Source organism: Oncorhynchus gorbuscha, linkage group LG09, assembly GCF_021184085.1.
Source record: "Oncorhynchus gorbuscha isolate QuinsamMale2020 ecotype Even-year linkage group LG09, OgorEven_v1.0, whole genome shotgun sequence".
Lineage (NCBI taxonomy): Eukaryota > Metazoa > Chordata > Actinopteri > Salmoniformes > Salmonidae > Oncorhynchus > Oncorhynchus gorbuscha.
The window spans coordinates 49,779,193-49,805,657 of NC_060181.1; the positions used below are offsets into that span (position 1 = coordinate 49,779,193).

The 26,465-nt window shown below is 42.5% G+C and overlaps 1 protein-coding gene across 1 annotated transcript in view; it reads right to left on the reverse strand.

The window, feature by feature from the left end:
• LOC124043733 (phosphatase and actin regulator 4B-like) overlaps positions 1 to 26,465 on the reverse strand; it is a 50,471-nt gene that overhangs the window by 14,992 nt on the left and 9,014 nt on the right. Inside the window, 2 exon segments of the mRNA XM_046362638.1 lie at positions 7,598 to 7,642; positions 7,744 to 7,847. Coding sequence (XP_046218594.1) covers positions 7,598 to 7,642; positions 7,744 to 7,756 — 58 coding nt within the window. The 5' untranslated portion in view covers positions 7,757 to 7,847.

The window sequence follows — 26,465 nt, forward strand, 5'->3', positions numbered from 1 at the left end:
GAAACATGTCAAAAGGTGGAAATGGGCTCCAAAGCAGGGTCATGGAGGTCATATTACAGAGCTAGTCTACCTGGGTAGGAGATCAGGGTCCAGCTTCCATGGTGGTGGGACTTGAGGCAGCATGACATAAGGAGGCAGAAGGTTGTGTTCAAAAACTCAAACTCTTGTCCCGAGTCGATCCCAACACCCTAGGTAGGGAGGGGCTGGGGGCGGCTGTGACAGCGCAAAGACCCACAGCAGGCTGCTAAACCACATGCAGACAAAACATCAAAGTTCAGAGGCCAGCTCCAAACCATATACATCCAGCTCCTCAAGAAGTTACAAAAACCAGTGGATTCAGGTTGATGTCGTCCAAAGAACGAGTTGCAAAATGCAGTTGTCTGTAACTCCCATGGTTCTCATACACTCAGGCACAGCAGGCTCTGGCAGAGCGGTCTGCCTCTGACAAGGAGAGCACGGCAGGCAGGCAGGTTAGCTAAAATCCACTCAAGCAGGACAAGTGCTGGTTGTGCTGGGCCGACACACTCCAGATCCATAGTGGGTTGACTGACTGATACTACCAGAAACACACAGCAGCAGAACATTCACTCCATTCAGCTGGTAGCAAGAAATACAGTTGATCTTATCCCAGAGATTGGAAAGGTGACCAAATGGATCCTTCCTATGCCTGAAGAGTGAGTGGAGGTCCGGTTCTTGTAGGCTGTCTGCAGCTGTGTGACTCTGACAGAGGAAGGGGGGAAACAGCACTCCACCCTGATCCTAACTGTGACAGAACAAAGACAACCTCCACCCCTCACACATCTTACTGTACTGGACATGGAAAAAGAGAGCCTGTTTCAACTGATAGCCTGCATTGTAGGCTATAAAGCACACAGGACATAATATTAAGTGATAATGCCCGAGAAGGCGGTGTTTGGAGGATATATTGGCACGGGCGTTTGCAAATTGTGCCAATATATCCTTCAAACATGGGTCACCAACATATTCAAATAACGATTGACATATTTTCATTAAAAACGTTATTTTGATCAATTTATTCATACTATTTCATCCTTCCACAAGATATAGTCCTGACACAAATCTAGAGTTGCTACCCAAGCTGTCTGGTCATTCATTCTATCGGTTCGGTTGCTGGAGATGTGACCCAGTTCAGTCTAAATGTTCCATTGCTGGCAATGTTCTTATCCCTTGCTTGCTAGCTAGGCAACTACAGCTAACTTACAGTGCAGCCAGAAGAACAGCAAAATAGCTGCACTTGAATTTGTTTAAACGCTTTTCTAGTGACATTTATTTGTACGCATCCGTAAAAATGAGCTAATGAGGCACGATTTCGCCTGGCATAGAAAATGTGCTCACTTGTCAGGACTGTCATGTTTTGTCATATATTGTCTTGTCCTTGTGCTTTCCCTTCTGTTCGTTTCCCCCTGCTGGTCTTATTAGGTTCGTTCCCTTTTTCTATCCCTCTCTCTCCCCCTCCCTCTCTCTCTTCTCTCTATCGTTCCGTTCCTGCTCCCAGCTGTTCCTCATTCTCCTAACTCACTCATTTACTCTTTTCACACCTGTCCCCTATTTTGCCCTCTGATTAGAGCCTTATTTCTCCCCTTGTTTTCCGCTTCTGTCCTTGTCGGATCCTTGTATGATGTTTCGCTGTTCTGTGTCCTTGTCTCGCCCTGTCGTGTTTTGTCTCCTTCAGATGCTGCGTGTGAGCAGGTGTCTTAGTCTGCTACGGTCGGTGCCTTCCCGAAGCAACCTGCAGTCAATGGTCGAGTCTCCAGTCTGTCCTCGTTACTACGAGTGGATTTAAGTTTTTTCCTGTTTTGTTTTCTTCTTGATTTTTCCAGGATTATTACTTTTGTCATATACTGGAATAAAGACTCTGTTTTCGTTAAGTCGCTTTTGGGTCCTCATTCACCAGCATAACAAGGACACTGTTGTTCAGAAGAGCTAGCTATAACAGAGTTAACACAATCACTTCAAACTGAAGCTGGAAAGACTGCAAACTAGCTGCACTTCATTTTGTTTAACATTTTTTTCAATTGACATTTCTTTGTATATATCCATAAAAACAATTCAAGCTGATTCATGATTTCGACTGGCTGAGAAACGCTGCCTGCCTGGCTGTCTTGTTCCGATTCCCGACACGTTCATTACTATGGGACAGCTGAAGATCACATTTGAATATTGAAACAATGTTGCAAATGTCAGAGAGACAGAGAGCAAGGTTTATACAAATCTCAGAGGTTGAAAACTAAATGTTAGTCAAAGAAATGTGAGATAACGTCTAGATGCTTTTTATAGTCGAGATCAAGTTTATAAATTGCCTTGCTGGGCTGATGAGACAGAAATCTGACAGCGCAATCCACTATGTAAAAACAAAGGACTCAGAAAGGTCTGGATGACAAGTTTAAAGTGAATGATGCAGTAACAGCCAGGATACCAGGCTAGACAGTTCTGTCCAATCAGGAAGCCAGCCCATCTAGAGCTTGCCAATAAGGAAACAGTGTCAGACTTGGTCGTCACTAGTTATGTTACATTCCCAAATAAGAAAAAAATAATATCGCTCCTCAACAGAAATAGGAAACTAACAAAATGAGCCTCTGACAACCAGAACGAAACAGGTGGGGTTTTAAAATGGGTTCTGAAAGGCATCCATGGGGGTGCCTACTGACTGGGTGCTGGCCAAACTTGAGTAGGGTCTTAAACACCCACCATGTGTAGTGTAACGGAAATGACTAGCTAGTGGCTGAAGTCTGACAATGTTTACGGCCTTCCTGTGACACCACCTGGTATAGAGGTCCTGGATGGCACGAAGCTTGGCCCCGGTGATGTACTGGCACTACCCTCTGTAGTACCTTGCGGTCGAAGGCCGAGCAGTTGCCATACAAGGCAGGGATGCAACCCGTCAAGATGCTCTTGATGGTGCAGCTGCAAAACCTTTTGAGGATCTGAGGACGGCATGCCAAATCTTTTCAGTCTCCTGAGGGGGAATAGGTTTGGTTGTGCCCTCTTCACGACTGTCTTGGTGTGCTTGGACCATGTTAGTTTGTTGGTGAGGTGGATGCCAAGGAACTTGAAGCACTCAACCTGCTCCACTATACAGCCCCGTCAATGAGAATGCGGGCGTGCTCAGCAACTGGACACGAATATTTATAAGATAACCTTTTACCCGAAACGAGAAAAGTATTGCCAGGAGCAGGTTAGTTGAAAAATCTATGGCATCAGTTTGTACAAGCTGTAACGTTGAGTATGGAAACATTGTTACGTAACATAACTTGCGTAAAAAAACGGTAGTTAATTATGATCCAGGTTTAGCCTCAGCCCCTTGACTTGCAGGGCAGTCAGGTGAGCATGTGGTGGAGAGCAGATCGAGTTGTTTTAAGGGCCACAGCAGCAGGCCCGATGCCTCGAGCAGCCTGATCACTTACATAAGAGTCCACCCTCTCCCTCACTTTCTGTGTTTTGTAATGGCTAGTCACTTTAACTAGTCACTAGTGGGTGGTACCAGAGAGGTAATTCCAATACCTAAAGTTTTTGGTTGAAAAGATAGCCATTTCTAAACCTGGTTTTGTGTACTTGCACCTACACACCGGATTGAACTGGCTATCTGGCATTTCAAATGCCAGATGGGCTGGTTGATTTTTTGCCTAGTGTGCCTGTAACTTGTTATTGGCACACTAGGCTGATTACTCGCTGGTTGCCATACTTCATCTCTATAAAATAATAATAATAATACTACCCAATCTCTTAGGCTTAACCTCCATGGGATAACAGACCACAACAATACTGGGAGAAGAGGGATGCAATGGCTCCAAAAAAGCACATAACGCCCTACACATTGACAGACAATCCTATTTCCAGTAATCCCTCAGAAAAATGTTTCAATATCTCAGTTTACTGCCACAAACAGTGAGGCATGTGTTTATGCGGCTAATCTTTTTGTTTTGCACATATCACGTCAGAAGGGTATCCTGCACTCAGTAATGTGGGTGCACGCACACACACAGCTGATATTCATCCACATGATCCCAGTGATTTTTAACATTTCCTGTGGTAAAGTGTGCAACATTTTTGATTACACAATCTCCCGCCCCGCCTCTCCGTTGCCCTCTCTCCTTCGCAGCTAAGATGTTGAAAAGAAACTAGAAAAACTGAACACTAAGGATCGTATTAGAAGTGCTTGAGTGTATTTATAAAGGTGCTTGTGTGTACTTGTGAGACTGATTATAGAGCATGTGTATGTGAGTGAGTAAACTAGAAACTCACCGCTACGGTGGATGTGTTGGTCCTGAGCTGGGGTCTCCAGAGGAAGGCTCTGTCCCATGATCCAGCCCCAGAGGGGCCTCTTTTCCTCTTTCTACCCAGGAATAGGCACTCCGTGCTGGGAAGAGTGGGAGCACACCTGGTCCACAGCTTGTTCAACCAAGTTCCCTGGTCTCCTCTTTCCCGGACACCTCTGTCTACTTTGCCAGAAACTCTGTGCGACTTTCTTTCCCCTCTGGTATACTCCTCCCACTCTCCCTCCCTCTTTCGGTCTCCGTAAGACCTACCCTCCCTGCTCCCTTGAAGTGCTCCCCACCCTCTCCCTTTCTCACTGACCCTCCCTCCTTGGGTCGCTGGCCAGTCAGCATTCACAGACGGATGCCTATCATTCCTTTGTGCTGCACTGGTGGTGTATAAATATGCGCTTGTATTTTAGTGTGTGTGTGTGTGTGTGTGTGTGTGTGTGTGTGTGTGTGTGTGTGTGTGTGTGTGTGTGTGTGTGTGTGTGTGTGTGTGTGTGTGTGACAGAATTTACCAACATTCTCTGGCTAACCTCTCTGGCTTTAGTCCTTCATATATGCCCACCCAGGGTGGGATCCTTCTTCACAGGATCTCTTTCCACTTTGAATGGGGCACTCAGCAGCTTAATAGACCAAACCAGTAGTAATGAAAGTAGTTTCAGCGGTGGGCTCTGGCTGCTCATGTGACCGGACAGTGGCCAGATCCAGGTCAAAGGTTAAATAATGACACCCACTGAGGTATTCATATTTTGTCTCTATGGAGCCACCATATGGATGTACAGCATGAGCAGGGGGCTCCTAACAGCAACTCTGCCAGTAGGGCTGAGAGGTGTGAGTAGTCACAGAGAACTAAAAGGATGGGCCACTGTCCGAGAGAGAAAACACAAAAATTGGGGAAAAAATATAGAAAGTAGTACCTTCTCTCTCTCACTTCCGACATAAAAATGAAATTGTTTAAAGCTGGAAAACCAGATCTACTAGCATGTCATTTGGGAGAGATATCTATTTCTATCTCTGCCCTCTATCAATGGAGATGTAGTTCAGATAGAGAAAGGAGGAAGTGTCTGCTCTGAGACCACACAGCATTCCATCAGCAGAAATGTTGCTAGTACTGCTGAGGAGGTCATGGGGTGGCAGGTAGCCTAGTGGTTAAGAGCAGAAAGGTTGCTGGTCTAAATCCCGAGCTGACTAAGTGAAAAATCTGCTAGGCACAACCCTAATTGCTCCAGTAAGTCGCACTGAATAAGAGCGTCTGCTAAATTACTAAAATGTAAATGTGAAAAATGAATGCAATATGCTTCACAAAAGCCTTCTTTACATTCTCTTCCAGTCAGCACTCAAGAGTAATACTGAGACGATACTGGTTCATTCCATGTCATTTCAGCAAGCCATGACAACCATGTTTACCTGGCCACTGTTTCAAATGCTAACTTTTAAGCATGAGAAAGCATTACATAGGATATGAAGCTGCATTCTATACTGAACAAAAATATAAACACAACATGTTAAGCATTGGTCCCATGTTTCATGAGCTGAAAGAAAAGATTCCAGAAATGTTCCATATGCTTGTTTCTCTCAAATTTGTGTACATCCTTTGCCAAGATAATCCATCCACGTGACAGGTGTGGCATATCAAGAAGCTGATTAAAAAGCATGATCATTACACAGTTGCATCTTGTGCTGGGGACAATAAAAGACCACACTAAAAAGTGTAGTTGTCACACAACACAATGCCACAGCTTTTGAGGGAGCGTGCAATTAGTATGCTGACTGTAGGAATGTCCACCAGAATTGTTGCTGTAATGGATTGAAAACAAAGTCACTAAAAACAGACACCCCTTTATTATTATTTTTTAAACCAATTTGTTCATGTATTTGTCTGAATTAATCTACACAATCTAATTATTCTACATGCTTTAGCATTAGTAGTCCATTAGGCCAATAGATGGTGCTGTTGCACTGTGGTAGTCAGGAAGAACAGCAAGTTCTGGCCAAGTGCAAGTACCGTTCTTCAAAATAAAGAAAGCACCAGAACTTTGCAGATGTAAACTTGTCCGTTCTTTTTAACAGAACTTCCAAAAGTTCAAATATAAAAAAAATATGTCATAACATGCAATTTAATAACTTGTCAAGGTATTATCACGTTATCTGGAGTGTGGACGTTTAGTGCAGACAGTGTGGGTGCATGAAAGAAAGACGATTTTACGGTGGTGCCACTATCTTAAAGCTGAATGTAATTGTTGTCAGTTTTCTTTATTGGTAGCAGTTTGTAGAAAAACATTCAGTTATTTATGTTTTCATATACAAGTGTTTCTATTGTATGAACATGAAATACACTGTGGTTTTCATGTGAAATCATACAGTAAGACAGGGTTATTTGTGGAACATTTTCTAATTCTGCTTTAGGTAAAGTGGATTTATGCTCTGTATTTTAAAGTGTGCACTTGTTTGATGTTAATGTTTTAAAAAAGTACGAAGAAGAAAATAGACAATTGAACAAGCGAAAAAAAAACATTCAGAGTAAAGAAAACACCAGAACTATTTAGGTAACATTGCCAGATAATTTAATGTTAATTTCTCTAAAATAAGCCGCCTCCAAGGTCACTTTGGGGACTATTATATTGGTTCCATTGTGCTAGGCAAGCTCAATCAAGCGCAGCTAAAGTATTTGCTGATTTGAACAGATGAGGTCTCTGACCTTCTTGGGCTGTCTCTCTCGGGTAGGAGCATTTGGCCAGTAACCGAAAGGTTGCTGGATCGAATCCCAGAGCCGACAAGGTAAAAAAGTCTGTCGTTCTGCACCTGAACAAGGCAGTTAACCCCACTGTTCCCCAGGCACTGATGAAGTGGATGTTTATTAAGGCAGCCCTCCGCACCTCTGATTCAGAGGGTTTGGTTTAAATGCGGAATACACATATCAGTTTTACAACTGACTAGATATGACCCTTCCTTTTCTCTGCTTCTGAAGATGGAGTCTGTAGTTGTACGGCGCTTTCTCACTGCCCCACATAAACTGGGCTGGCTTCCAGAAAGCAGGAGACAGAGCTGGGCCAATCTGCATGAGCCCGGAACCTGTCGACCTGGAAAACAGACTGGGCCAGGCCTCTTCAGCAGGCAGACGGAACTGAAGCTCAACACACAGACTGGTGCTAACAAGAAAGGGAGGGAGCCTGTCTCCCTTGCCTACAGCGGGCGCCATAGAGAACTGAGCTGTCTGCTGTGCGCCGAGTAGCAGCAAAAACAAACTGCCCCATAAACACACCCAGGTCTATATTGCAGTACTACACAAACCACAATGAAAAAGAAGCCAAACTTACCACGATTTTCCATTAGAAGGTCTGAGGAGCAACAGTCAACGGTTCCTGAAAAAGAAACGGCAACATTATTTATTAGCCTGCAGAGGTAAATGGCAAAAGGTCAACTTCAATGAGTAGCGTTTATGTAAAACTGAAAAGATGTACACTGGAGAAGGTCATTGGTGTTGGGAGGTGGTGGTCTTCAGCAGCAGGTAGGTCTGTGGGGAGAGGTTTCAGGCCTCCCTGGAGATGCCCTCTCGGCTAAGTCCCTCTGTCCAGAGAGAGCACAACACACAGTCAGTCACACACAGCTGGGAGGGGAGAGCATTTTACCAGTTTTAAATGGGGATTGATAAACAAGTGACATTCCACATAAAACAACACTTACATATTTAGAGTATTTGGAGTGAGGAGAAGGGTAATGGCATCACTATGACACGCAAACACACATCGTCTTGACGATTGTTTGAAAAATGCATTTTTTTCCCCTCTTCAGATTTACATCCAAATTTGAATTCTAAGCTAGTTAATAAAAACAATTAGCAATGAACACATTGTGGTGTGTGGTAACTAAATATTAACTTGGGAAAAGAGTTAAAAGACATGCGCGCGCAAACACACACACACACACACACACACACACACACACACACACACACACACACACACACACACACACACACACACACACACACACACACACACACACACACACACACACACACACACACACACACACACACACCTCTAGCTGCAGCTTGGTGTAACAGTGTCATAGCCAGGGGGACAATATTAAACCTTGGGAACAGAACGGGAGCACGTTCGCAATTTATTTTTAGTGTTGCCAACTCGAGCAGATCTGCTGTAACAGGGACCTTTTCAGGGAGAATGAAGGACAAGCACAGGAATGGTGTGCGTGCGTGTCAAGGGATATGGATCTGGAAGCACTTCCTACGCCTTCCACTAGATGTCCTCATTCAGTAGAAAGTGTAATGGAGTATTTGCTGTGCATTTTGACCAAATGGAAGGGAAAATAGTCAGTGTCCTGACAGAATGCCATTTTGCTGTGGCGCATTTCTCTGTGGGTGCTACGGCAGTTCCATTAGGCTCCAGATGAAAACATATGATACGGTTGGAACGTTATTGGATATATATGATAATAACATCCTGAAGATTGATTCTCTACTTAGTTTGACCAGTTTATTCAACCTGGAGTATATATCTTTTGGAAGTTTTCGTGTGAGTTCATTTGGACCAGCAGTCAGTTTTTGGGCACGTGAGCTGATAGTGATAGCAAATGCAGCTACTTGGACACTAGTATTGGACATTATGGAACAAAACAACGATTTATTGTGGAACTAGGACTCCTTGCACTACATTCTGATGAAAGATCATCAAAGGTAAGGGAATATTTGTTGTAATTTCGTATTTCTGTTGACTCCAACATGGCGGTTACGTCTGAGCGCCGTCTCAGATTATTACAATGTTAGGCTTTTTCCGTAACGTTTAAAAAAAAATCTGACAGCAGTTGCATTAAGAACCAGTGTATCTTTAATTATATGTAGAACATGTATCTTTAGTCAAAGTTTATGATGAGTATTTCTGTTATCTGGCGTAGCTTTCTATAATTCCTCTGGATATTTTGGAGGAATTTCTGAACATAGCATCAATGTAAACCGAGATTTGTGGATATAAAAATGCATATTATCGAACAAAACATAAATGTACTGTGTAACATGTCATATGACTCATCCGATTAAGATTTTCAAGAGGTTAGTGATTGATTTTATTTCTAATCCTGCTTTTGTGATTTTATCTTTGGCGGAAAAAAATGGCCACATTTTTTCTTTGGTTTGGTGATGGTCTAACATAAATATATGTTGTGTTTTCGCTGTAAAACATTTAAAAAATCTAACATGATGGGTAGATGAACAAGATGTTTATCTTTCATTTGAGGTATTGGACTTGTTAATGTGTGAAAGTTAAATATTTCTAAAGAATATTTTTGAATTCCCTGCGCCACCTTTTCAGCTGAACGGGAAGGGGTGGAGTTCCCTGAGGAACTTGCCCCAACATTAACCTTTAAAATTAGAGAATTGGTCTTCATTGTAAAGTTTAACTAAGTCAGTAGCCACACCCAAGTGAATAGACATTAGTTGGAAATGATGAAGCAATCCCTTTTACATTCTTGGATAAAAGCCTCCGTAACGAAAAGTCAACTCAGTTCCAAATAACGGGAGAACATGTCCTCCACATCGAAAAGGGCTCATTTCAACTCTACAGGCTGGAAAACGAGAGAGCTTGCTCCACACGTGAAATGGTATGAACTCTGAACTATTGATCACCTAAAGAAGAAGTGCATACTAAACTAGCACATCAGACTGCAGCTGAACATCTGTGCAAATCGAGTACGAGAACAATGACCGTCGAGGAAGCATCTCCAGAATGAGGTGAACCTCTCAGACCACTTGAACCTCTCACATGACGACCCGGAAGATTCCACAAAGGACAAGGGCGACATCTACTGGGCAAACCATTGTCTTACATCACCAGCTCAAATATCGAAGCCAGCTTCACGTAAATACAATGCATTACTTTTCCGAATGAGCGATCAAGTGCATATGTATTTATGTTTCCCAGGTCCGATAAAGACCCATGTTCCTTAGTCTTCCTTCCAAAACCCACTTCTCTTCATCATGTTTTAACCAAACTGCTTATGTTTAGTCCACTAGGGACGGTAATTAATGTATAATGTTATTATGTATTGTATATTCTGTAATTGTTTAATAAATTAGTAAATAAATAATTGAGCTAATATGTGTATTGTTGATTTATAAGTAAAGGCTGGGTTCGTGCAGATAACCAAGAATATTACGACGTTCAGGTGAGACTGATATTAGGTAAAGAATAATTCATGACAGATTGACTGCGATTGATATAAAAGATCTTCAGATCTTTAAGAGCGGATTCGGGAGATAGCCGCTCTACATAAACGAATGCTTCCGTGGTGCCCCATGTTATTAATGGTTTAATTGTTGCATGGTTTAATTCAATCACGTAATCAATTAAACGTTAGGTAATTGATTTGAAAATAGCATGTCATCTCATTTAACCATAGTATAGACACGATAGCGGTATCCAGATTTTCATACCGTCCTACCGTTTCTGTACCAACAGTAGTGTTGAAATATACCGTATTCCCGGGGTAAGGGTCTTTCTATTAATAAATGGGGCCAATGTGTGACATTGAGATAAATATTTCTAAATGGTGAAAAAAATAAGTGTAAAAGATTTCATGCAGTTCCACATGTGTACTTGGTGGAATAAAAGTGAATAGGATTTGACTGGAAAGCCAAGTGAAGCCAGAGTTTCGCAACACCTAACACCAACACCAAAACCCATCAAAAATGAAATCACGGACAATTAAGGGAGCAGGGGAACATAAATTGGCTACAATAATTACAAGGACTTTTCAAGCACCAAATTCAGGAAATGTCTGATTTTGAAGGTAGGCCGACTAATTTTTGAGCTCCAAATTCAAGTAGGCTACTTCTGGCCAATTGTATTGTTTAAAATTGCAGGTGTAACATGGAAAGCAATCATGTTATTTCATTACCAGATCATATTGTGAATAAGCCCACTAGGCTATGTCATTAGTTGTCACTATATCTAGAATAATGAATAGGACTAGCGGTGGGGTTGCGCAATAGTCTATACAATTGAGCACGATAGACTTGGTGTCCAATCCGAGGCACAATAACATATGAAAACATGAAATTCTCGGTTAATCAAGTAGACAACAGATGACAAACATCAATTTGCTAGGGATATTAGATCCAACGTGGATCCAGGCACAACGGTTTTCACAGGCTTAATGAATGAGACACCAAAATATTGTGGATATTCCTTGCGAACACCTTTTTTCCAGCACGTTTGTTGCATCACATGCACAATCACAACAGATATTAGTCACTTGACTGTCATTCTGAAAATTCCTTCCTGGGTCAGATGGTGTGAAAATATCACGGCGTAACTAAATCAGCTTGCACATCCAAGAAGTAATATGCAAAATTATTGAAGAACCGCGTAAATTACATTATTGGTTTAGGTTTTAAGTATCAAGGTTCCAAAGACTGTGCCTAATATAGGGTATAAGAGGTCATACAATAAGTTTTGTAGGAATTCATATGTTGATGTAAAGAATATTTGCTGGTCTGTGGTGTGTAGTGAGGAGCAACCAGGCGCTGCACTTGACACATTTATGAAATTGCTTATTCCGGTTACTAATAAGCACTCACACCCATTAAGAAAATGACTGTAAAAACTGTAAAACTGGATTAATAAGGAATTGAAAAATTGTATGCTTGCCCAACTGATTGGCAAACATACTGCAAATTAAGAAATCATGTGACTAAGCTAAATAAAAATAAACTATACTATGAAAAATATTATATAAAGAATGATAGTAAAACATTTTTGAGCACCTTAAAAGAGTACTTGGCTCCCTCATTCATTGAATCAGATGGCTCATTTATCACAAAACCGACTGATATTGCAAACTACTTTCATGACTTTTTCATTTTGCAAGATAAGCAAACTTGGGGATGACATGCGAGAATCAAAATGTTGACACTTCACATCCAAGCATATCTGACAGAATTATGAAAATAATTGAATTCCCGTAAAGTCAGTGTGGAAGAGGTGAAAACAAATATTGTTGTCTATCAACAACGACAAGCCACCAGGGTCTGACAATCTAACAATATTGCCACATTTGTAATGTAATCCTACTAGAAAGTGTGCGCCCTCAGGATGGGGAGAGAAGCGAAAGTTATTCCGCTTCCCAAGAATAGTCAAGCCCCCCTTACTGACTCAAATAGCCGACCAATCAGCCTGTTACCAAAAACTGTGTTTGACCAGATACAATGCTATTTCACAGTAAACAAATTCACAGACTTTCACAGACTTTCAGCACACATATAGGGAAGGACACTGAACAAGCACAGCACTTACACAAATGACTGATGATTGGCTGAGAGAAATTGATGATTAAATGATTGTGGGGGCTGACTTGTTAGACTTCAGTGCAGCTTTTGACATTAGAGTTACTTGTCTAACAGAACACAGAGGGTGTTCTTTAATGGAAGCCCATCAAACAATCCAGGTAGAAGCAGGAATTCCCCAGGGTAGCAGTTTAGGCCCGGGCTTTTTTCAATGTTTACTTACGACAACACTTAACAAAGAGATGCAGTTCGTTTTTGGAATGGGTAGCAAGGAATAAGTTAGTCCTAAATATTTCCAAAACTGAAAGCATTGTATTTGGGACAACTCATTCAATAAACCCTAAACCGCAACTACATCTCGTAATGCATAATATTGAAATAGAGCAAGTTGAGGTGACTAAACTGCATGGAGTAACCCTGGATTGTAAACTGTCATGGTCAAAACATATTGATACAACAGTAGCTAAGATAGGGAGAAGTATGTCCATGATAAGGCACTGCACTGCCTTCTTAACACTGTCAACAAGGCAGGTCTTACAGGCCCTAGTTTTGTCGCACCTGGACTACTGTTTAGTCGTGTGGTCAGATGCCACAAAGAGGGACTTGTGAAAATTACAGTTGGCTCAGAACAAGGCAGTACAGCTGGCCTTTAAAAATACACGGCGAACTAACAATAATGACATGCATGTCAATCTCTCATGACACAAAGTGGAAGAGAGATTGACTTCCTCATTACATGTTTTTGTAAGAAGCTGAAGCTGTCTGTTTAAAATGTCTGTTTAAAATATTAGCACACTGTTCGGACATCCATGCATACCCCACAGGACATGCCACCAGAGGTCTCTTCACAATCCCCAAGTCCAGAACAGACTATGGGTGGCGCACAGTACTACATAGAGCCATGACTAGATGGAACTCTATTTCACATCAGGTAACTGATGCAAGCAGTAGAATCAGATTTAAAAAGCAGGTAAAAATACACCTTATGGAACAGCGGGGACTGTGAAGTGACAAACATAGCCACAGACGCATGCATACACAGACACGATAACATACGCACTATACACACATGTACTCATGGATTTCGCATATGTGGTAGTGGAGTATGGGCCTGAGGGCACACACTTAGTGTGTTGTCAATTCAGTAATGAATGTATTGTAAATGTTTTTAAAATTGTATAACTGCCGTAATTTGCCGGCCCTTAGCAGCAGCTAATGGGGATCCATAACAAATAGAAGGTAAGGTGACTCTTTCGGTTATCAACAGCTTTGTAACAAGTTATCCAGTGTAGGAAATCCTCACTGGTACCTTAGTTTATAGAAAGACCCATAAATTCAATTTCTTGCATGAGTGATAGCGGGGGTACTAGTGATAGTACCCCCGCTATCACTAGCGGGATATTATTATATGATATATTGTACCATTTTGATAATATCATTTTTGTGAGTTTGCTTTCCCTGCACCGAAATGTCATAACTTGATCTCAATTTTATTTTTATAGGGAGCCAATTTGTTTTCAGCACTTTTATTTAACTGATCAAAACTTCTCATGGTACTCGTCTGCAGCAGACATGGAGACCAATATGTTTGTAACATCGAATTGCAAAAAAATCACAGTATTGAATTGCAATACATATAACATTGTGTGAATCGCAATACATATTGAATTGGCAGCTAAGTATCATAATAATTTCATACCGTGAGGTCCCTGGAAATTCCCAGCCCTACAAATGACTATAACTATACATTGTCTTTCTTTAATGAACAGTGTGTTAGTAACCCATGACTACATGGGGAAAAGCCTGTTAAAACAATGTGATGGCTGTCATCCTGAGAGGCTCCATTGACCAGAGCTATAAACAAACACCATCCAATCAATGCCCTGCCGTGAGGTAATAATTCTGTCCAGGACACAGCCAAGTACAGAGTTCTACTGCTCTATTACACACAGACACACTTGCAATCATAAATGCATGAACACAGTCACACACAGCCATTACCTAGGCTAATAGTCTGTCTAGGACTCAGCTATGCAGAGGCTTCTACTGCTCACACACACACTTCCCATCATCAGGCTACCATTTAATATGACTGATTGCTCTCTTTCAGAAGCACCATTACTTACCCCTTATGAGTTTCTATTGCTGTATGAGTGTAGGAACAAAGCTTCACTTTTCAACCACAAAAGGAAGCTAAAAGGGTAAAGGAATGAAACTGAACAAGTGGCAGTGACACCAGATAAGCCCCATCCTTTCCTTAAGTTCAGAGCCTGGGCTAAATGTACTGGACTTTTAGCATTGAATGACAGGCAGTCACTGAATTATTGGACAAGGTGCGAAAGCACACACACACACACACACACACACCACAGAGGCAGCAGACGTCAGGGTGGTTGAAGATGACATTTCTAACACTCCTGACTCGCCCAGTACCACTGCTTGGTGAGTCACAGCAGAATCTGGAGCAGAGTGGCGAGCATTTCCCGATCTTAGAAAAGTGTGTGTGATCTTATATATCTCGTTATGCCCTCATATTTATTCTCAGCCTTTGAATGCATCACTGCATGTCATTTGTGCTCTCTCCCTCTATCGCTCTCTCTTCTTCTCATACTCACAGCACACCCTCAGGATGGTGTTTGTGGAAAAGGGATGAAAATGTTTCCCTTTTGAGTTTTTAACAGTCTCACTGCTGGGCGATAACGCTGCGCTCAATCAATGCTTTTCAGCGCCGCCACAAGTCTCACTGTGTCAAAGTCAGACAGTCCAGAAACTTCAATCACTCACTCTTCCACCACAGCGATGCCAGATATACACCACTTGTCTTTGACACATAACACGTCAGTCTCCAGTCCGACTACACCTGACCTCACACGGACTGTCAAGCAGGAGGGTGCGAGACCTGGCACACACATTGGTCAGTGATAGTCCTGACTAATTAGAGACCCTAATGATTTCCACCGTGGTGAGTAGCCGATTGAATCAATCCTGATGAACTCCGGGTCAGGGGTTTTCTTAGAACTCATTCTGATCAGTTCTGATTGATATGAAAGATTATCTTAACGTAGCAAACAACCTAAGGTGACCTTCAGACTAAACCCACAACAACTCTTCCTCGGAGGTTACTTTTAAGTCCTGCTATTGCCGCCTGCACCCCTCTCCACACACACACACACACACACACACACACACACACACACACACACACACACACACACACACACACACACACACACACACACACACACACACACACACACACACACACACACACACACACACACACACACACACACACACACACACACACACACCTATCCCCCCTTCACAGTCAACAAGTACCAGGCATCACAGGTCAGAAAGCACAGGTCAGGAGGAATCACAAACTTGTTGTTGCTTGAGTCACTACTATATAATCATTTGTAGAGTGCACCACTTTCACTGGCTGGCACTCCACTAGCGATGATTCAATTACAACGCGAGCGGAAACGGGAGCAGCTGGCTTGGTTATGTGATCTTCAAATAGCAGCCCAGCCCACCTCCTCTCACTGCAGGGTTGCTTGGGTTTTTGGGAACAAATAGCCGCAAATAAAGTAGAGGAAAAATAGTTATCCCCAGTTCTCTACGCTTCACGAAGCCAACACTGAGCTCAGCCTATGACATGCATCTAGCGCTACACATCTAGAAGTAGATATGCATTGCCAAGCACTGCAGTTGTCCAGAACCAGAGCTTAAAGCAGGTGGACCCAGTGCCATACTCACTGCTCTGGAAGGGCCTTTATGACAGATCTCTCCCCTGTCAAAGGTGTCTTGGAGCTGGGTGCGCAGTGGCAGACATACAGCCTCTCTGGTCCCTCTCGTGCGAATCTCTCCGATCAGCACCGCTCCCCAGCCTCCCCTCTCGGATACAGACAGAAGATAGAGTCTGTTTTAAATCCGGGCCAGCTACATGTCATCACCGCGCCTACCCCAGAATAGCACCACTCACCGCAGGGACTTATGGCCCACTTTCCCAAGGAGCCCAAAATGCTCCTCTCCTCTGAAAAACTTTACTTCTTCTCTCCACCTGTTTAGAGCACTGTTCAACAGTAAGCTAGTGCAAATGGACCTTTGAAATTCACTGTTCTTCGGTCACTAAGAGCAATGAGAATGTGTTTTTATCCTCTGCCCAAGAGGCAGAATAAGGACTCCACTCAATGTGGTATGTGGAAGTGAAGTTCCTGATTACAGTACATACAGAAGAAAGGTTCTCTGGCTTGGACAGTTGTCATGTATCAGCATAATCTAGCTTGAAACCACACCTTTTGCATGGTCAGTACTTTCACACAGCCATCTCCCAAGCTCCCTGCATCCCATATCTCCGTCCTCGTGCCTAAATGCACTTCCACTGTTAAAGCCAGTGAGTCCGCAGTCTCCGCACCCTCCACCCTGCTAGTGAACTAAGATGAGGGGTGAATAGAGTACATTAACTGACAGCGTTTCCGTTAGCCGGTAAAAATAAATACATGAAAAGCCGATAAAAATGCTCGGATAAATAATGCTTTTTAATTCATTGGTGTAAATACCTGTCGATGAAAATAAATTTCACCGCCATGCTTATCGGTCTTAGTGTGATTAAATTGGCCTGTGTATTCGTTAGTCATCATGCATCTTTTAAATTATTATATATTTTTTTAAATACCCCTTTTTCGTGATATCTAATTGTTGTAGTAGCTACTATCTTGTCTCATCGCTACAACACCCATACGGGCTCGGGAGAGACGAAGGTTGAAAGTCATGCGTCCTCCGATACACAACCCAACCAGCCTTCTTAACACAGCGCACATCCAACCCGGAAGCCAGCGGCACCAATGTGCCGGAGGAAACACCGTGTACCTGGCAACCTTGGTTAGCGCTCACTGCGCCCGGCCCGCCACAGGAGTCGCTGGTGCGCGATGAGACAAGGACATCCCTACCGACCAAGCCCTCCCTAACCCGGACGACGCTAGGCCAATTGTGCGTCGCCCCACAGACCTCCCGGTCGCAGCCGGTTACGACAGAGCCTGGACGCGAACCCAGGGACTCTGATGGCACAGCTGGCGCTGCAGTACAGCACCCTTAACCACTGCGCCATCCGGGAGGCCAGTCATCATGCATCTTATTTATCCAACACAACTTGGATACGCACGCGCATACAGAGCCTATTTTGAGTGGGATTTCTTCTGCAGCTCATCAGCTGGTTGCTGCTAGAGTAAAACATGTACTTTTATAAGCCCATTCATTGCGCCACAAATCAAAGCGCATGTTTAAAACAGTTTTATTGCACACTTAAAAAACAACAATTCTAAACTGGTAATTGAAGCACGCCTCCCATTCAACATTCAAGTGCAGGCAACAGCCTATTAGTGCGTCACCCACCACTGCAATAGGAGCTGGAGGCAGTATGCATTTTGAAAACATACTTAATTGTTTGAAACCTTTTCCAAATAGCTTACTGTGAGGAACTATAGTTTAAATATTATAATTCGCAATGGATATACATACTCTTTTAAATAAACACTTTCCTACATTTCCTGTGCAGTAGGCCAGGTACTTCTATGCGTGCTCAGGTGTGCGCACACTACCTCAACATTATCAGGAAAGAGAAACCAGACACATGCTCAACGCTCATATGGAGCACACCAAACAAAAGACAATGAAAGAAATTGACAAATCTCAAATTATGGTTATGAAATAATCCAAAGCTTATTTCTCACAAGTGTAGCTGGTTGTGAACTCTGCAAATAAAGTTTCCACTCCAAGAATGATTAAGGTAAATGTCAAATTAATACATAAATTAACAGATTTTAAAATAATTTATGACAGGATAAGACAATCATAAGAACAATGTACACAAAACTCACACACAACACATTTGGACAATACAGTTATCAGCAATGCCACAGTGTAGCCTACACAAATATAATAATCAATCATTTCAAGAAGCCTTCTGAAACTATCTATCTTTTATGAATGTCCCTGCCAAGAAACCTGCTTGATCATGGTGGACTTTTCTAACTCTCAAGGAAATAGATTGACAGTATATGGGCATCACAACCAAGTAACGCGAGGAGTCTCCAATTTAAGTTTAATTGGGTCTTTATTTTGACCGTTCGCATCTTGCTTTAATAAGGAAATGAATCCCTCCTGTTGGGTCCTGGATTGGTTTACAGCACAGAAAGAATAGTAAGGGTTTCTTAAATTTCTGTGAAGAACATACCGCAATTGGAATTCCATCTAAAACATGGGGAGTCTCCCATTTTGAACGACTCAATGGCATAAAGTAATTCTTCCACCATGATAAAACCTTCACCTAAAAGCTGCTGCTCATCTGTACGTTTCAGGTAGGGGATATTCAATTAAAAAAAATCTCAAATCAAATTTTATTGGTCACATACACATATATATAGCAGATGTTATTGGGGGTGTAGCAAAATGCTTTTCTGTGAATACTTGTGAGATTTTAGGGCTGGCTTCGGTTTGAAATAATTTGTTCCTTCCATTATATTTTTTCTGGAAATATTTCTCTGCTGAAAATGCATGGAGTATTTTTCACCATGTTCCATCCATGCGGTTTTAGACCTACAGTAGAGATGATAATCCCAACCACCTGTTGATGAAGTCTCTCTAGCTCTCTTTGTTTTCCCATTGAGTAATTGTAATGTTGTAATTTAAATCTTTAAAATAATTGTCAATTTTTTGGTTTAGAGCAGGTATTCCCAAACTAGGGTAAGGTACGTGTAATGCCGTCAGGGGTACGCCAAATTACATGTTTTTTAAAATTAATTTTTTCACATTTTCAAACAGTTAATTTATATTTTCCAACGGGGTTAAACATTTGGGTGAGGTTTTATTCTCGCCTAAGAGGCCTCGTTTCACTGCCAAAAATACAATTAAAACCATCTAGCGTTCAGCGAAATAACATGTCAAATACAGGTAGCCTAGTCAAATAATTAACATCCAATCACATTAAGCGCTACTCTCTCGCAAGAATTCCACTAACGGTCCATATATAGCCAAACGTAGCTGCTGCTCTTGTTGGTATCTGTACTGATGGCGCAAAAGCCATGACAGGGAGACAGTGGAGTGGTAACGCGCGTGCAAGCAGTTGCTACCGACGCCACTTGGGTACACTGCAGCATCCACCAAGAGGAACTTGCTGCCAAGGGAATGCCTGACAGCTTAAAAGACGTTTTGGAAACTACAGTGAAAATGGTTAACTTTGTTAAAGGAAGGTTTCAAGTTCAAACCCCCGAGCTGACAAGGTACAAATCTGTCGTTCTGCCCCTGTTCCTAGGCAGTCATTGAAAATAAGAATTTGTTCTTAACTGACTTGCCTAGTTAAATAAAGGTAAAATAAAAAATTGTATGTTTTGTGTGAAAATGAACTCCAAGCTTACGGACAATGTCAAATGTGATATAGTGAAGCGCCTGAGTGAGTTGGGTACGCAATTATGCAAGTATTTTCCTGATGACACAAACAACTGGATTCGTTATCCCTTTCATGCCCTGCCTCCAGTCCACTTACCGATATCTGAACAAGAGAGCCTCATCAAAATTGAAACAAGCGGTTCTGTGAAAATGTTATTTAAAACAGATTTCTGGATAGGGCAGTGCTCAGAGTATCCTGCCTTGGCAAATCGCGCTGTCAAGACATGCATTTTGCAACCATGTACCTATGTGAGAGTGGATTCTCGACCCTCTCTAGCATGAAAACTAAATACAGGTACAGACTGTGTGTGGAATATTATTTAAGACTGAGACTCTCTCCAATTACAACCCAACATTGCAGAGTTATGTGCATCCTTTCAAGCACACCCTTCTCATTAACCTGTGGCGAGTTATTCACAATTTTTGATGAAGAAATAAGGTTTTATATATAGGATGGTTAAGTAAAGAGCAAAATGATTGATTATTATTATTATATGTGCCCTGGTCCTATACACTGCGTGCACAATTATTAGGCAAATTGTATTCCTCATGATTAATTTGATACTTTTTTATTTTATTTCACCTTTATTTAACCAGGTAGGCTAGTTGAGAACAAGTTCTCATTTGCAACTGCGACCTGGCCAAGATAAAGCATAGCAGTGTGAACAGACAACACAGAGTTACACATGGAATAAACAATTAACAAGTCAATAACACAGTAGAAAAAAATGGGCAGTCTATATACAATGTGTGCAAAAGGCATGAGGAGGTAGGCGAATAATACAATTTTGCAGATTAACACTGGAGTGATAAATGATCAGATGGTCATGTACAGGTAGAGATATTGGTGTGCAAAAGAGCAGAAAAATAAATAAATAAAAACAGTATAAAAACAGTATGGGAATGAGGTAGGTGAAAATGGGTGGGCTATTTTCCTATAGACTATGTACAGCTGCAGCGATCGGTTAGCTGCTCGGATAGCTGATGTTTGAAGTTGGTGAGGGAGATAAAAGTCTCCAACTTCAGCAATTTTTGCAATTCATTCCAGTCACAGGCAGCAGAGTACTGGAACGAAAGGCGGCCAAATGATGTGTTGGCTTTAGGGATGATCAGTGAGATACACCTGCTGGAGCGCGTGCTACGGATGGGTGTTGCCATCGTGACCAGTGAACTGAGATAAGGCGGAGCTTTACCTAGCATGGACTTGTAGATGACCTGGAGCCAGTGGGTCTGGCGACGAATATGTAGTGAGGGCCAGCCGACTAGAGCATACAAGTCGCAGTGGTGGGTGGTATAAGGTGCTTTAGTGACAAAACGGATGGCACACACAATGCTTTCAGTCAATCCAAAATGTTATTGAACCTCAAACCTGAATGTTTAACAAAGGAAAAGTGAGTTGTCATCTTCCTCAGGGGAATATATAAGTGTGCACAATTATTAGGCAACTATTAGTGAGCATACTTATTAGGCAACTAAATTACAAAAATAATTTATTCCAACTCACTAGTTTATTCTCAATTTTTAGAGAAAGTAACAAATAAGTAACACAAAATGATAATTAAATAACATTTTTAGCCTTTCAAAAACCAATAAAGCCACCCTTCTTTTCAATAACTGCAATGAGCCTTCCATCCTTAGAGTGTCAGTTTCTTGATCTGTTCACGATCAACTTTCGCTGAAGCAGAAACCACAGCCTCCCAAATGCTGTTCAAATAGATGTATTGTCTTCCCTCACTATAAATCTTACATTTGAGAAGGGCCCACAAGTTCTCAATAGGATTTAAGTCAGGTGAGGAAGGGGGTCAGGTCATTATTCGGGCATCTTTGAGGCCTTTACTGGCTAGCCAGCAGTGGAGTACTTGGATGCATGTGATGGAGCATTGTCTGGCATAAAGATCATGGCTGAGGACTTCTTCCTGTACCACTGCTTGAAGAAAGTGTGTTCCAGAAACTGGCAGTAGGTTTGGGAGTTGTTCAGTCCATCTCCAACTACCTCACCCTTAAAGATAGCAGCCCATACCAGCAAATCTCCTCAACTTTGCTGGCGCCTGACTCAAAGTGGTACCCTGTGTCCATTACTGATCCAGCCACGGGCTCATCCATCTGGTCCATCAAGTCACTAATTTCATCTGTCCATGAAAATCTGTTTTCAGGTATTTCTTTGCCCAATCTTGACGCTTAACCTCTTACCTCCTCCCGACACGCAGACGTCCCATCTAGACATCTGGAAATGCAAATGCACTACGCTAAATGCTAATAGCACTCGTTAAAACTCAAACGTTCATTAAAACACACATGCAGGGTACTGAATTAAAGCTACACTCGTTGTGAATCCAGCCAACAAGTCAGATTTTTAAAATGCTTTTCGGTGAAAGCATGAGAAGCTATTATCTGATAGCATGCAACACCCCTAAAGACCCGCAGGGGACGTAAACAAAATAATTAGCATAGTCGGCGCTACACAAAATGCAGAAATAAAATATAAAACATTCATTACCTTTGACGATCTTTGTTGGTACTCCTAGATGTCCCATAAACATCACTATTTGGTCTTTTTTTTCGATTAAATCGGTCCATATATAGCCTAGATATCGATCTATGAAGACTGTGATCAAGGAAAAAAACAGGGTTTTATAACGCGTCATTTATTTTAATTAAAAAAGTTGACGATAAACTTTAACAAAACACTTCGAAATACTTTTTTAATGCAACTTTAGGTATTAGTAAACGTTAATAAATCGATCAAATTGATCACGGGGCGATGTATATTCTATAGCTCTACGTCTTGAAATAATGTCCAGATAAATCTCAACCAAAATATCCTGTTGGAGACCGGAAGAAATGGGCTGTCTCTTGTTCGTTTGACCAAGAAACAAATCCTAGGCAAATGACAAGACTGTTGACATCGTGTGGAAGCTGTAGGTATTGCAACCTCGGCTCCGGGTAATGTGGTTTCTATTCAACAATACATTCAAGTGGCGCATTGATATATTTTCCAGTTTTCAGTGATCAGATTTTCCTGCGCTTTTCGATGAAACACACGTTCTGTTATAATCACAGCCGTGATTTAACCAGTTTCTATCCACACATACTAATCATATGCATATACTATATTCCTGGCATGAGTAGCAGAGCGCTGAAATGTTGCATGATTTTTAACAGAATGTTTGAAAAAGTAGGGGGTAGGATCAACAGGTTAAACTTGTGAATCTTATTCAGTGGTGGTCATGTTTCAGCCTTCTTGACCGTGGCCATGTCTCTGAGCACTTGACACCTTGTACTTCTGGACACTCCAGGTAGGTTTCAGTTCTGGAAAATGGTGGCACTGGAGGATAATGGGTTCCTGGTAGCTTGACGTTTAATTCTTCTCAAATCTTTTGAAGTTAATATGCACCTTTTCTTCTCCATGCGTTTCTTGCGCCCCAGTTGACTTTTTGCAAAAAAACGCTTATTGTCCGGTGGTCACGCCTCAATAGTTTAGCTATTTCAAGTGCGTTGCATCCGCCCGAAAGGCATTTTACAATTTTTTACTTTTCGGTGTCAGTTACATAATGAAGATGCTTAAGGTTAAGGTAAAATTGCCCTAATCATTATGCACACCTTGTCCACTTCTCTCAGTTCTCTGATTAAGGTGTTACCTTGCATTGTTATTGGAGCCACGAACCCAAGGGGTTGATAAAGACTATTCACTGTGGACAGGATGCCTCTCAGCGTAAAAGGCTTCTCATTGTGGGACACCTGAAATGAGACGCTGTCTGTTTCCAGGTTCCAGGAAAGTCCCAGACTCCGTTGAAAGGGGAGAGGATCCACTCCTAGGTCCAGATCTTTTAAGTCTTTTGCCCAGTCCTCCATAGGGAAGGCTTCCATAACTGTTTTGCTATCTTGCAATCTTGTGTAGTTTCATGTTGGACTCCACCAACATTGCTTGTGTTTTTCTTAGAATGATGATAGCTTCTTCAAATCAAATCAAATGTTATATGTCACCTACACATGGTTAGCAGATGTTAATGTGAGTGTAGCGAAATGCTTGTGCTTCTAGTTCCGACAATGCAGTAATAACCAACAAGTAATCTAACTAACAATTCCAAAACTACTGTCTTATACACAGTGTAAGGGGATAAAGAATATGTACATAAAGATATATGAATGAGTGATGGTACAGAGCAGCATTGGCAATATACAGTAGATGGTATCGAGTACAGTATATACATATGAGATGAGTATGTAAACAAAGTGGCATAGTTAAAGTGGCTAGTGATACATGTATTACGTAAGGATGAAGTAGATGATATAGAGTACAGTATATACGTATGCATATGAGATGAATAATGTAGGGTATGTAACATTATATTAGGTAGCATTGTTTAAAGTGGCTAGTGATAGATTTTACATAATTTCCCATCAATTCCCATTATTAAAGTGGCTGGATTTGAGTCAGTGTCAGTGTGTTGGCAGCAGCCACTCCGTGTTAGTGGTGGCTGTTTAACAGTCTGATGGCCTTGAGATAGAAGCTGTTTTTCAGTCTCTCGGTCCCAGCTTTGATGCACCTGTCCTGACCTCGCCTTCTGGATGATAGAGGGGTGAACAGGCAGTGGCTCGGGTGGTTGTTGTCCTTGATGATCTTTATGGCCTTCCTGTAACATCGGGTGGTGTAGGTGTCCTGGAGGGCAGGTAGTTTACCCCCGGTGATGCGTTGTGCAGACCTTACTACCCTCTGGAGAGCCTTACGGTTGTGGGCGGAGCAGTTGCCGTACCAGGCGGTGATACAGCCCGCCAGGATGCTCTCGATTGTGCATCTGTAGACGTTTGTAAGTGCTTTTGGTGACAAGCCAAATTTCTTGGTCCTTCTGTAGCTCAGTTGGTAGAGCATGGCGCTTGTAACGCCAGGGTAGTGGGTTCGATCCCACGGGACCACCCATACGTAGAATGTATGCACACATGACTAAGTCGCTTTGGATAAAAGCGTCTGCTAAATGGCATATATTATTATATTATATTATTCTTCAGCCTCCTGAGGTTGAAGAGGCGCTGCTGCTCCTTCTTCACGATGCTGTCTGTGTGAGTGGACCAATTCAGTCTGTCTGTGATGTGTATGCTGAGGAACTTAAAACTTTACTACCCTCTCCACTACTGTTCTATCGATGTGGATAGAGGGGTGTTCCCTCTGCTGTTTCCTGAAATCCACAATCATCTCCTTAGTTTTGTTGATGTTGAGTGTGAGGTTATTTTCCTGACACCACACTCCGAGGGCCCTCACCTCCTCCCTGTAGGCCGTCTCGTCGTTGTTGGTAATCAAGCCTACCACTGTTGTGTCATCCTCAAACTTGATGAATGAGTTGGAGGCGTGCGTGGCCACGCAGTCGTGGGTGAACAGGGAGTACAGGAGATGGCTCAGAACGCACCCTTGCGGGGCCCCAGTGTTGAGGATCAGCGGGGTGGAGATGTTGTTGCCTACCCTCACCACCTGGGGGCGGCCCGTCAGGAAGTCCTGTACCCAGTTGCACAGGGCGGGGTCGAGACCCAGGGTCTCGAGCTTGATGACGAGCTTGGAGGGTACTATGGTGTTGAATGCCGAGCTGTAGTCGATGAACAGCATTCTCACATAGGTATTCCTCTTGTCCAGATGGGTTAGGGCAGTGTGGTTGAGATTGCATCGTCTGTGGACCTATTTGGGCGGTAAGCAAATTGGAGTGGGTCTAGGGTGTCAGGTAGGGTGGAGGTTATATGGTCCTTGACTAGTCTCTCAAAGCACTTCATGATGACGGAAGTGAGTGCTACGGGGCGGTAGTCGTTTAGCTCAGTTACCTTAGCTTTCTTGGGAACAGGAACAATGGTGGCCCTCTTGAAGCATGTGGGGACAGCAGACTGGTATAGGGATTGATTGAATATGTCCGTAAACACACCGGCCAGCTGGTCTGTGCATGCTCTGAGGGCGCGGCTGGGGATGCCGTCGCAGCCTTGCGAGGGTTAACACGTTTAAATGTCTTACTCACCTCGGCTGCAGTGAAGGAGAGTCCGCATGTTTTCGTTGCAGGCCGTGTCAGTGGCACTGTATTGTCCTCAAAGCGGGCAAAAAATTTATTTAGTCTGCCTGGGAGCAAGACATCCTGGTCCGTGACTGGGCTGGTTTTCTTCTTGTAGTCCGTGATTGACTGTAGATCCTGCCACATACCTCTTGTGTCTGAGCCGTTGAATTGAGATTCTACTTTGTCTCTATACTGACGCTTAGCTTGTTTGATAGCCTTGCGGAGGGAATAGCTGCACTGTTTGTATTCGGTCATGTTACCAGTCACCTTGCCCTGATTAAAAGCAGTGGTTCGCGCTTTCAGTTTCACGCGAATGCTGCCATCAATCCACGGTTTCTGGTTAGGGAATGTTTTAATCGTTGCTATGGGAACGACATCTTCAACGCACGTTCTAATGAACTCACACACTGAATC